The sequence below is a fragment of the Pimephales promelas genome, chromosome 5 (assembly GCF_988280905.1).
Source record: "Pimephales promelas chromosome 5, fPimPro1.hap1.1, whole genome shotgun sequence".
Taxonomy (NCBI): Eukaryota; Metazoa; Chordata; class Actinopteri; order Cypriniformes; family Leuciscidae; genus Pimephales; species Pimephales promelas.
In genome coordinates this window covers 39,235,812-39,249,281 of record NC_142773.1, presented here as the reverse complement: position 1 = coordinate 39,249,281, position 13,470 = coordinate 39,235,812, and the positions used below count along the sequence as shown (strand labels likewise).

The 13,470-nt window shown below is 37.8% G+C and overlaps 1 protein-coding gene across 4 annotated transcripts in view; it reads right to left on the bottom strand.

Annotated features, from left to right (window-relative positions):
• Window positions 1-326: 326 nt before the first annotated feature.
• adcyap1r1a (ADCYAP receptor type Ia) overlaps window positions 327-13,470 on the bottom strand; it is a 54,788-nt gene continuing 41,644 nt past the window's right edge. Inside the window, exons 10-15 of one of the 4 annotated variants that reach the window (XM_039676320.2) lie at window positions 12,700-12,769; window positions 12,490-12,581; window positions 10,474-10,557; window positions 8,610-8,739; window positions 7,165-7,206; window positions 327-6,791 (exon numbers count right to left, since the gene is read on the bottom strand). In XM_039676320.2, coding sequence (XP_039532254.1) covers window positions 6,567-6,791; window positions 7,165-7,206; window positions 8,610-8,739; window positions 10,474-10,557; window positions 12,490-12,581; window positions 12,700-12,769 — 643 coding nt within the window. In that variant the 3' untranslated portion in view covers window positions 327-6,566. The remainder of the gene's footprint in view (window positions 6,792-7,164; window positions 7,207-8,609; window positions 8,740-10,473; window positions 10,558-12,489; window positions 12,582-12,699; window positions 12,770-13,470) is intronic. The other 3 variants (XM_039676321.2, XM_039676322.2, XM_039676323.2) reach the window with 3 other exon arrangements.

The following is a 13,470-nucleotide window of genomic DNA, read 5'->3' as shown; positions in this document are numbered from 1 at the left end:
ATCGTTTCATTTGATAAGACCCTTATTCATCCTCTGGAGTCGTTTAACCCCATTTGAAGCTGCACTGAAACTCTCATTTGGACCTTGAACCATTTGGTTCCCAATGAAGTCCATTATATGGAAAAAATCCTGGAATGTTTTCATCAAAAACCTTAATTTCTTTTCGACTGAAGAAAGAAAGACGTGGACATCTTGGATGACATGGGGGTGAGTAAATTATCAGCAAAAGTTTTTTTAAAAAGTGAACTACTCCTTCAACAGCCAACCATATTTATACGGTATCTCTGACACATGTATACATGCATAAAAAAACTACACAAATTCCGTAAATTCAAGAGTTGTATGTCAAGAATGGAATTCAGACACGTACAAAAATGTTCACAGTTCAAACATAGACATCATCTCTACATCAAAGCAGAAGAAACAGCAGGCAGCTTTACAGAGCAGCTGAATGTACAATACAGTTGTTGTCCGGGTGTTACATTCAGACTGAAATGAGTTAGTCCACAACATGAAGACGTCTCAAAGAAGACACAATGAAACTTTGACAGACAACCCTCGTTCCTCAAATATACAGCGCTCAATTATTCTATGAATTAAAAGCGTCATCTACTGGCAGATAGATGTATTACAAGCACAAGAAAACACGTCTGTAACAGCTTTGAGACATGGTCGTTACCTTCCGAGCGCTCACACTCAGAATGACGGCTGGTGTCAAGAACATAGAAAGCAGCAAAATTCTCTCGCTCTCTTTTTTTTCATGCAGTTATTTTAAGAAAGAGACACAGAGGGAGCTCGGCCCTCCCGTTACTATATCCAAACACATAAGAAGCTCTATGTCTGTGACGCTCTGTTAGGATTTCACAATTTATTTCAACAGACAAGTTCACTATCACTGAGAGCTTGTTGAAGATCATTAATATTTACAGAAACAGATGGCTCAAAAATGAGTTTATCACCGGTGAGCACTCATGAAATATTTTATTTAAAGACTCCCCTCGTCTGCCATTGGTCGGGAAACAGATACAGCCCCGCCCCAATCTCATGCCATTGGTTGAGCTAATGTTGATGTTTGTGATGCTGAAAACAAACATGTTTTTTTTAGCACCAAAGAGCCGCAGTGTTTACAATTTAAGCAGAAGCCAGTTACAAATGACTTATAGTTGTCTCTAATAAAGGAGTAGTTCACTTTTAAAAAAAACTTTTGCTGATAATTTACTGTCATCCAAGATGTCCATGTCATTCTTTCTTCAGTCGAAAAGAAATTAAGGTTTTTGATGAAAACATTCCAGCATTTTTCTCCATATAATGGACTTCAATGGGAACCAAACGGTTCAAGGTCCAAATGAGAGTTTCAATGCAAACTGCAAACTGTTCAGAGGGCTTTAAACAATTTCAGACGATAAATAAGGGTCTTATCAAGCGAAACGATCGCTCATTAAAAAAAAAAAAAAAAAAGTTTAAGTTTTATAAGCTCAAATGTTCACCTTGCTCTGTCCTGTGATGCGCGTTTGTGACTCTCCTGTTCAAAATGAACAAATATTTTCCAGTCAACTTGTTCATTTCATTCGTTAAATGAACCAAATGACACGAAAAAAGATTCGTTCATTTTGATGAACCAGTTTGAACAGGAGAGTCACAAACGCGCATCACAGAACAGAGCAAGGCGAACATTTGTGCTTTTAAAACTTAAACTTTTTTTTTTTTTTTAAATGAGTGATCGTTTCGATAGATAAGACCCTTATTCATCGTCTGGAATCGTTTAAAGCCCTTTAAAGCTGCACTGAAAGTGTCTTTTGGACCTTGAACCGTTTGGTTCCCATTGAAGTCCATTATATGGAGACAATGCTGGAATGTTTTCATCAAAAACCTTAATTTCTTTTCGACTGAAGAAAAAAAGACATGGACATCTTGGATGACATGGGGGTGAGTAAATTATCAGCAAAAGTTTTTTGAAAAGTGAACTACTCCTTTAAGAATAAAACGTATTTGACATAAAATATACTCCTTTTAAAAGGAGCTGCAATTGTTGCCTCAACCGCGGTGGGGCTATTTTTATTCGGCTAATGAAAGATAGGAAAAGGGAAAGTGTATGAATTCTATAACACATTACACGCTTCAACTTTAAAATAACTACTAAGGGGGGAACAAAAACATACATTTTCCACGTTGTTTAAAAGAAAGATTTGTGCAATCTGCACGACCATTACTTTCACTGTACATTTCAATAATTTCAACTCTGCCTCCAATGTGATACATCGACAACTGAGCGGCAACAAAAGCGTATTGCACTTCAAAATTGGCACGTTCATAATCACAGAAGTTTTACATACATCATTAGTACTTCATGTCGACTGCAAGTGTTGGCTAATGTAAAGAGAGAGTGCTGGTACATCCATCATTCACTGGCACATGTGCGTCTTTAACTTATACAGAGAATTAACAATCTAGAACTTCACAGCAGAGAAAAACACTGTACTGGAAATAAACAACACCGTTAGCAGAGACTGTCGCCACTTTATACACTGATGATCAAACGTAAAATGTGAGGGATAACTAATTATGATTGTCAGTCAGTGGTGATGCAGTAAATTTGGTTGGCTTCATAGATTGACATCAGAGATTGTACTTGTAAAGGGTTGGGGTTAACGGTCTCTCAAGCTTTAAAGGGATAGTTCACTTTGAAATTCATTTTTGGTATGTTTTAGCTTACCTCAAGGGCATCCAAGATGGAGGTGTCTTTGTTTTTCAATATTTTTCGGTCAAACAGTTCTTGTCTGTCAGATATATATATAATGCAGGTCTATGGTCACCACCTCAAAGAGCATGCACAGAGAAGTCCAGATTTTGTCACAAGGACACGAGCAAGGACTTAAATTCAGAGGATGGATGTGTAATGAAAAGTAGAAAATAAATCCAGGATTTAACAAAACAGACCACGAGTTAAAAAAAATCAGAACACGAGTAGATATCATATGCACAGGACTACAACCACAAGGAGATTAAATAGGGGAACAAACAAAGGAGGGTAACGACCAGGACAGGTGGGACAAATAAACCAATAATCAGTTCAATCAAGATGGGAGGGGCTAGACAATAGACACAAGGAAACACATGACAAGCCATGTGCTCATGGTGGGTTCTATTATTCATCCGTCTCTGAGATCCCAATTCGGACGACAGACGTTGCCTAGCAACCGTGAGGACACCGAGCAAGAAATCCGTTTCGGAATTCAAGATGGCCGCGCCCAGTGACTTGTAAAAATGAATTGTTTTCATTGTTTTTGAACCGCTTTGGTATTTTAAATGACGATTATAATCACTCGTATTACTGCGTCCCCTGTGGGTATGGGAATCGGTTGTTGTGAGTGCAATTACTAACGTTGCTAGCGTTGCTAACATAAGATTAACATGAAAAACATTAAATAAAGTGAACATTTTCAAGTTCAAATGGTGTTCAAATGATAAGGTGTAGTCATATATGAAGAGTTCAGATGCAAAAGCCTCTAAATGCCATTTGAAATTTTCTTCTTTAATGATGATTTTTATCAAAATTGTATATTTAAGTTCAGTAATTTCACTTAAATAACAATTAATGGGTAATTATCATTGCCATTTAAGTGAAATTACTGAACTTAAATATACAAGTTTGATAAAAATCATCATTAAAGAAGAAAATTTCAAATGGCATTTAGAGGCTTTTGCATCTGAACTCTTCATATCTTTTTTTATGTAAGTGCCTGGTACTCGGCCAGTGCTACCATGACAACAGCTTTCTCCGATTCGGACACGCAAAACATAATAGAACGGAATTGAAGTGCGAACGTGACGTCAAATCCGAGGTCCGAGTCGGTTCGTTGGGTATAATAGAACGCACCAGTCCATTACAACAAACACTATAACACCAAAACATGACAAACCTGGGAATGTCAGAGCTCTGTCACCAAACTAAGAATTAACCAGACCGAAGTGACAGAACCGTGACTGATTTAATGACTCGTAAATGTAAGTACACATTGATGGCCTAAGACATCAGTGAGAAAACGAACAGTATTTATATCGTTTTTACCTCTTGTAACCACAACCACGTGGGGCGCAGGATCTCTCGCAAGTCACTCATTGTTTACATAACAGGAAATCGCAATGGAAGACGATTTCGATATATCAACAGACGCTTGAGATCACTTCCAACGCTTTCCGGCGCTTGCACAGACCGAAGCGCCCTTGCCTTCAGATCACTTGGACGTGGCTGTGGTAAAAACGACATAAACACTGTTCGTTTTCTTACACAAACCGCTCGTTTCGTGTCTTAAGCCGCCTTTCCACTGCACACGAAATTCGCATACGATCGTCGCATTTCGCCCCCTAGTGTCAGTCGCACGGAACTTTGAAATTGGTCGTGAAGCAACCGTTACCCTAGGATATTCACAATGGTAAAAACAAATGACCCTCATTCATTTTAAAATAAAAATATAGTAGTATAAATATTGGTTTAATAGTTATAAAATATTTTTTCTGCTATAGTTAATTATAACCAACATTTTACAGAGCGAGCGTTTACAGAAAAACATTAAAGAGTTAAAATATTGGTAATTCTAGCCTTGCGCTCGTAGTTTTTATCAGAATACATCACTTCCGGTTGGCCGGTCGCATACGGTCTAGCCGCAGAAGTTTAGATATTTCAACGGATCCGAATTTTCCGCATACGCATATGATCGGAACTCCCCGCAGCTCCCGTACGACTCTCCATTGGAAATGAATGACTTCCGGCCCGAAGGCGGTCTTTTGTCATGTGCAGTGGAAAGGCGGCTTTAGGCCATCAGTGTGTACTTACATTTACGAGTCATTAAATCATGTTTAATCTGGACTTCTCTGTTCATGCTTTTTGAGGTGGTGACCATAGACCTCCATTATATGACTGACAGACGAGAACGGTTTGACCTAAAAATATCGGAAACAAAGACACCTACATCTTGGATGCCCTTGAGGTAAGCTAAAACATACCAAAAATTAATTTCAAAGTGAACTATCCCTTTAAAACGGCTCAATCCAAAAAAACAAAAAACAAATCTGTCATCATTTACTCATCATCATGCCATTTCAAACCTGTATGACATACTTTTACCATACCATAAAACGGCGCTTTGTCAGCCTTTTTGGAGCTCGACGTACCGTATATTTTCATTCTAAGAGGATAAACATTCAAAAAGTCTGATTTTGTAATGACACGAGGGTCAGTACACGATGACAGAACCTACAATTTTGGGTGAAATACCCCTTTTACACTATCACATTTCATTCAGATGTCTCCTGTCAGCACCTGATAGTAGCCAAATGGCATTGATTTGCGCATCTCAAAGCTTTAGACATACTATATATGCATTCTAATACCACGTATAAATGAATATATTCCTGCTCGCTATAAATGAAAGATTGTAAAAGCACTGAATCTGTTAATCCACACTACTAATTGACTAATAATAATTAAATCAATACCGCACGGCACTGGTTGTTTAGGATAGATCCATCAAAGCTATTTATGTGACCAACAGGCACTTTAGAATGAATCAGAGGGAATTGTGGGAACTCCGGTAAATGTGATTTTTTTTTTGTGTGTGTGTGTGTGTGTGACAATCCTTGGTTTGTTTAAATTGGCTGTGTAGTTATAAAACATTCGCATGACAAGAAGAATACACGGTCTAAAAGCTAAATCGAAACAACATTTACATATAATCTAACGTCATGAGTCATTCATAAGTCTTTATATTATTGACATACTCTGTACTTACGGCTGATTGTAAAAAAATACGTTTTACAATCTCTCTGTGGAGAACACTGACTCAAATACACAGCATTTGAACGAGCAACACGAAGTCTGTACATTTTCTTTTATAGTGTACTTCTGATAAACACAGTAGCTTGCTGATAAAACAATACTTAAGTAGTCATGTTTTGGCACTTTATGTTGTTATTTTTTCCAACACTGAATTGTAACCCGTCTCTCTTAGTCTGTCTACGATTACAAACTGATGTTCAAAACTAGAAAGCAATGTGCTATTGGTTCGACAAAAATGAATGTATGAACGTTTCTCTAAGCACAAACGATTCACATTCTCCATGGCTCATATAATGCGATATGAAATTTCTGCTGCGATCTCATTTTGGCGTTTAGGGCAGCGGTGTGAAGCGTACAAGCCCCCTGCTCTGCGTTATTATTGACTGAGAAAGAAGAACGTATAACTCTTGCGATAAAATAACATTCCTTTATGGTCGTATTGTTTTAGATTAATTAGAAAGCCTGGATTATGGTCAAAAAGCTTTCTAACCTGAACTGCAGCTTCTGTTAGCATTAGCTCAAAACAGTTTTGGCGCTATAAATATATCCCTGGACGAATCTTTTCTAACCGATAATGGGTGATCCGTTCAGCGGACCTTGTTTGAAATCTTTGAATACTATCCAGAGAACTGATGAATAATTAATAGTTCTTCTCTCATTGGGGATGGCCGGCCCTACTGCAGGTGAAGAGGGTGAGTTGAGGGCGGGGCTTTAGAGGGACGTGGGCCAATCAGACGCTCAGGTGGGCAGGTTGAGGTTGACCGTCTCGGCCAGTGGGCTGGACATGCGTATCTGTGAGCTGCTCTTGCTGAGGATGGACAGCTGCGTCCCCCCGTTCACCCCACTGCTTGCTAGCGAAGGGTGACGCTGCTGCTTCAGGTCCACAGCAAAGTACCTGTTCACCGTCCAACTCCTCCATTTCCTCTTTATCTCCGACTGCACCTTTAGGGAGAAACTTGAAAAGGTCATTTTTTAATGTACTCAGCTGTAAGGGTGCACGCGTTCTCCACCAGTCCACACTCATGCTTTGCACGATGTCCTAGCCAGATGTGACACGTTTCGAGCGTCGATTTTACTACCCTCACAGAAAGCCAAATCACAGCCACTCAGAAGTCGTTCGACGGACCAATGAGATTTCACTATGGGCGGGGCTGCCTACAGCAACATGAAATTGATCGCTTGTCATCACTATCGTGTCATGCCTGGTTAGGATATGGTAGAAACTATAAAATCATTTTTTTTATGTTGTAATATTGGAAACATTATTGTGTAAATAAATAAAAATACTGATTGCATGCATTTTAGAATTTCAAATGAAATGCTCTTACCTCTCCATTCAGAAAGCAGTACAGCACGGCCACCACAAAGCCCTGCATAGAGTTAATATTATTACTAAATTGCATTAAAGTAATTAAAGATGCATTCAATGACAGTAAAGACACTTTAACTCCAGATTTTAAATAAAGCTGTTCTTATGAACTTTTGAATACTGGAAAAAACATGTATCACCGTTTCCACAAAAAAACAAAACAAAACAAAAAACCCAACTGTTTTCAACATTGATAAAAATATGTGTTTACTACTGTAATTATTTTCTACTGTAAATCTTAAAAATTATGTAAATCTAATTATGTAATAAAAATCAATCCTAAAACTGTAAATAAAAATACAGTAAAAAAAAAAAACAGTTTTCAACATTGTATATATTTAAGACAGAACTGGACACGTTTACTGAATAATATATGCTTTCCCTTGATTCTACTTTTCACTAAGATTTTTGAAATGCATTCTGGAATTGAATTGAACATAAACTGGATTTTAGTAATTTGAACAGTATTTTACTGTAATATGTACAGTATACTACTGTAAAATGTGCCAACAGTATAATACTGTAAATAGCCAAGGATTATGGGAAAATATGTGTTTACTACTGTAATTATTTTCTACTGTAAATTGTAAAAAATGGAATTATGTAATAGGAAATCAATTCTAATACTGTAAATAAAAATACAGTAGTTGAATACAATATACAGTTTTATTCCTGTAAATTAAAATATGGTACTTGTACTGTAAATGAAAAATACAGTACTCATACTGTAAATATTAATAGACCATTTTGCAAGATGTAAACAACACTGGTCCAGAATAGGGTTGGGTATCGAGAATCGAGTATCGATTGGAACCGGGACTAACTTTTAGTTTTTCCCGGAATCGTTTCGATTCCTAGTTTCGATATTCACAGTCCGCTGACCGGAAGAAGAAATGGCTAAACAACACCAATGAAGAAGCGTCTACCGGAAGTGTTGGCATAACCGCGCGAGTCGAACATGAGTAGCTTACGTCGGCGGTCCAAAGTGTGTGAAATAACATGTGAAATAAAGAAAACATTTACAAACTGAAACAGGAAGTGTTTCTGGACCAGTGTTGTTTACATCTTGCAAAATGGTCTATACAGTATACAATTGTATTACTGTAAATGAAATTACAGTACTGATACTGCAAACACTTCTACAGTAACTTACTGGCATCCAGCTGCCAGTAAGTCACAGTAAAATTTACAGCAACCTTTTTACAGTAATATCAATGGGATCGCAGATATAATGAAGCTCATAGGGTTTGAAATGATAAATTGACTGCATTTATATAGCGCTTTCACAGACCCAAAGGCCACCAAAGCGCTTTAAATTTTGCCTCACATTCACCCATTCACTCACTCACTCATTCATACACCGACGGCGCTAAAGTTGCTGCTGTAAAAGCAGATGCTCGGTACCTGGAAGGATCCCAGGCCCAGCTCAAAGACCAGTCGCTCCCGCCGGCTGAATTCCTCCGGGGCGAAGGCAAACACCGTGTAGTGGATTCCAAACAGAGGGATGAGGAGGAGGGTGGACCGTGCCAGCCGTCTGTCAACACACACACACACACAGCGCTTCAGACGGATGATTGAATCTCTCACCATGTCAACACACAGTTACTGGAACACACTGGAGATCAGAAACATCCACAACAATCCTGCTCTGCTCCATAGGAAAGATGGTCTCTTTAATAGATCTATAGTTTCCTGAGACCTGCTTCTCAGATGTTTTTTTTCTGAGCAAACGACCCCAATAATAATAATCTCACATGTGTCTTATAGTCTAGACTGTGATCTTAACAATGTCTTAACAAAATACCAAAGTCTGCTATTAAAAGTCCTGTAAAACCTGACACTGAAATAATAGTCTGAATATATATTTATTTATTAATGGAATGGTTTATTGAACCTTAAAGGAGTAGTTCACTTTTGAATGGCCTAATGCTGCGTTCAAGTCAACGCCACCACAATGTCGTAAATACCAGTGCGGAGCTCGGGATTTTCTGTACAAGTTAGTGAGAAACGTTCATTCAACGTCTGTTAACGGTAAATTTTAATTGATTTTCAATGTTTAGGCTACTCATTGACATTGTAAGGCTTTTTCATTTATAAAGCAAGCTCTCTGCACAAAATATGATATCATTGTAATATAAATATTATACCTAATGATAAGAGTTTACATTGGCTTCATAAGCTAACAAAAAAACACCTGATGCGCATTCTTTGTTCTTAATTTTTTTTTATTAGCAGAGTTAACAAACCTTGCTGTATTTTCGTGTAATTCATTAAAAGAAGGTACACTGCCATTTTGCTCCGACGAAACTGACTTGAACGCACTTCACGTCGTAAACACGATTTCCCACCTCGTACGTACGAACTCCCCAGGAGGACTTGAACGCAGCATTAGACACGAAACGAGCGGTTTGTGTGAGAAAACGAACATTATTTATATCATTTTACCTCTTGTAACCACAGCCACGTCCAAGTGATCTGAGGGCGCGTGCGCTTTGTGGCTGTGGTAACGAGGTAAAAACGATATAAACACTGTTCGTTTTCTCACACAAACCGCTCGTTTCGTGTCTTAGGCCATCAGTGTGTACTTACATTTACGAGTCATTAAATCGTGTTTAATTTGGACTTCTCTGTGCATGCTCTTTGAGGTGGTGACCATAGACCTCCATTATATGACTGTAGACAAGACCTTTAGTTTGACCTAAAAATATCAAAATTGAAACTACTGCGGAAACAAAGACACCTACATCTTGGATGCCCTTGAGGTAAGCTAAAACATACCAAAAATTTATTTCAAAGTGAACTATCCCTTTAAGTGATCTGCCATGTTCCACAAACAAGCTGGACCACCTTAAGATGGTATTTAGCTAAATCAGAGACTATTTATATTAAATACAGTATTTATCAAGGGTCAATGACTATAACTACAGTTCACCTTGTATAAACCAGATTGGACCAGCCTGAACCACCACTTCCAAAACACAGATGCAACTGCATTTTTCAGCAGGTAAAAGTCCTGTAGCTCACACAGTAAAGCATGGCACTAGCGACAGCATGGGCATGGATTCGATTCCCAGGGGAATGCAACTGATACGTAGAAATATATGCATACAAACAGGAATGCAATGCAATAAAAGCATCTGCCAAACATGCAAATGTACAGAAAATAACACCGAAACGATCAGCCGGGAATATTCACAGCTTAAAAACAAAAAAAGCACGTTTGTTGGCCAACACAGACTCAGGCACACACAAACACACACACACTTACAGCGTGATGGTAGAAAGCTCTGACATCCTGCACGAATGCTGGGCGGCCTGTGTGGGCTCACTGAAGCATTTCTGTGCACAGCTGCTAAACACGACAAAGACAACAAACACTCTTTAGGACAGAACACACACGCACACACACACTCATAAAACTGACCACACACAACAGACCTCAAGGACATTTCATAGCTCAAGCACGATACTGTTACAATAAATAGGGCTTCGTAAGCTTTAAAAATACCGCAAAAGCACCATTAATTAAATATGGTCCGCTTGTGCACTAGATCATTTAGACTATTAAGACCCCAAACATAAAGTCACTCTGTCTCAATAGACTTCAGGGTTTCCACAGTAGAGCATGGTGCTAGCAACTCCAAAGTAATGGGTTTGGTTCCCAGGGAAAACATGAACTGATGAAATGTATACCTTCAATGCAATCAATTTCAATCGCTTTGGATCAAACATCCACCAAATGCATTAAAGGAGTAGTTCACTTTTCTAAAAAAGTTGCTGATAATTTACTCACCCCCATGTCATCCAAGATGTCCATGTCTTTCTTTCTTCAGTCGAAAAGAAATGAAGGTTTTTGATGAAAACATTCCAGGATTTTCTCCATATAATGGACTTCATTGGGAACCAAACGGTTCAAGGTCCAAATGAGAGTTTCAGTGCAGCTCGAAAGGGCTTTAAACGACTCAAGACGATGAATAAGGGTCTTATCAAGCGAAACGATTTGTCATTTCAAAAATAAATAAACAAGTTTAAGTTTTATAAGCTCATCAAAATGAACAAATCTTTTTTCGAGTCATGTGGTTCATGAAATGAACAAATCTTTTTTCGAGTCATTTGGTTCATGAAATGAACGAATCTTTTTTCGAGTCATGTGGTTCATGAAATGAACGAATCTTTTTTCGAGTCATTTGGTTCATGAAATGAACGAATCTTTTTTCGAGTCATTTGGTTCATGAAATGAACAAATCTGTCATTTGGTTCATGAAATGAACAAATCTTTTTTCGAGTCATTTGGTTCATGAAATGAACAAATCTTTTTTCGAGTCATTAGGTTCATGAAATGAATGAATCTTTTTTCAAGACATTAGGTTCATGAAATGAAAAATGAAAAAGATTTGTTCATTTTGATGAACAAGTTTGAACAGGAGAGTCACAAACGCTCATCACAGAACAGAGCAAGGCGACCATTTGAGCTTATAAAACTTAAACTTTTATATTTATTTTTTAAATGAGCGATCGGTTCGCTAGATAAGACCCTTATTCATCATCTGGTGTCGTTTAAAGCCCTTTGAACAGTTTGCACTGAAACTCTCATTTGGACCTTGAACCGTTTGGTTCCCATTGAAGTCCATTATATGGAGAAAAATCCTGGAATGTTTTCATCAAAAACCTTAATTTCTTTTCGACTGAAGAAAGAATGACATGGACATCTTGGATGACATGGGGGTGAGGAAATTATCAACAAAAGCTTTTTAAAAAGTGAACTACTCCTTTAATGTGAATGTTAAGGCATAAATCCTCACACAACGTGGCTTATCCAGAAAACAAAAACGGTCATTGTATTTTATCGTTCAACACAACAACGGTTCCTCCTGGATTCTCTCCTGGAATCAGCACACAACTAAAATTACTGAACAGAAACTACAACCGCTCTAACAACAATCAAAAAAATAAGCGGCCTATGGAGATTTATGACACTATGAAACATTATTCACACATTCTATTATTACACAAAAAGAATTCTGCATGCGTGCAAAATGAATGCTACCGATTGTACTATCAACACTGAAATGATTTCAACTGAATAATATTGTCCTTTTAGAGCTTCCATACATCACTGAATCGGTATTGTCCTGTTTATCACTATAAAACTGCTTTGAAACAATCTGGATTGTATAAAGCGCTATCTCGTTTCAGCCACCAAGTTCATCACGAGATACTCCATATCGACCAATCAGACACAACACACCAACAGTACGCTGTTTCCATGGTGACAGCTACTCACAGGTAGATGCTGGACTCGTTCCCGCCGATGTCTGGAGACTGCAGCTTCTGCACCAGGATTATGATGATTCCAATGAAGAGGACAAAATTAATCTGGAAGCAAACGCATGCGTTTATTACGGCTCCCATTCACATACATTCATAAATTAATATGTACAGTTTATTTATCCATGATTTAGCTTCTTTTTTTTATTCAAATTGCTTGGCTCACCATGATTGATGCCACAACAGGTCCCTTGATCACCCACCAGAGGGCAGTATTCTCATTCATGTCCCAGCAACTGCAGAAATACAATTTATTTAAGAAACTGGCTATTGCGGTTTGGTCACATGATTTAGCAGCTAAGAGTTACATGCTTTTGTAAGAGAATAGTTTGCGTTCTACATTTGCCTAAATGCACAATATTCGACAGCGCACACTGCACAACTGGAAAACTGTCACACAATGCAGTGTGCTCGAATCAAAATTGACCCTATTTATTTTCTTTTTCTTACCCTTGTAAGGCCTGACATTTGAAATTATAGTTGGAAAAATTTGGATCCAGTTTATTGAACATTTAGACAAAACGAATCTATTTTTTAAATCTGAATAAAAAAGTTATATTTGATATTTTCTACACCAGGCTTTCATAACTCATATAGTGAGAATATGGAGCTCATACTCGAGGAGGAAAAACATCTCAATTTTTTTTCTGGTGCAGATAATGATATTTATATGGCCAAACACAAAATGCATACAAATATAAGTCGTTTGTTATTATCAGAGCTCTTTATCATTTAAAGGAGTAGTTTACTTTTAAAAAAACTTTTGCTGATAATTTACTCACCCCCATGTCATCCAAGATGTCCATGTCTTTCTTTCTTCAGTCGAAAAGAAATTAAGGTTTTTGATGAAAACATTCCAGCATTTTTCTCCATATAATGGACTTCAATGGGAACCAAACGGTTCAAGGTCCAAAATACACTTTCATTACAAACTGCA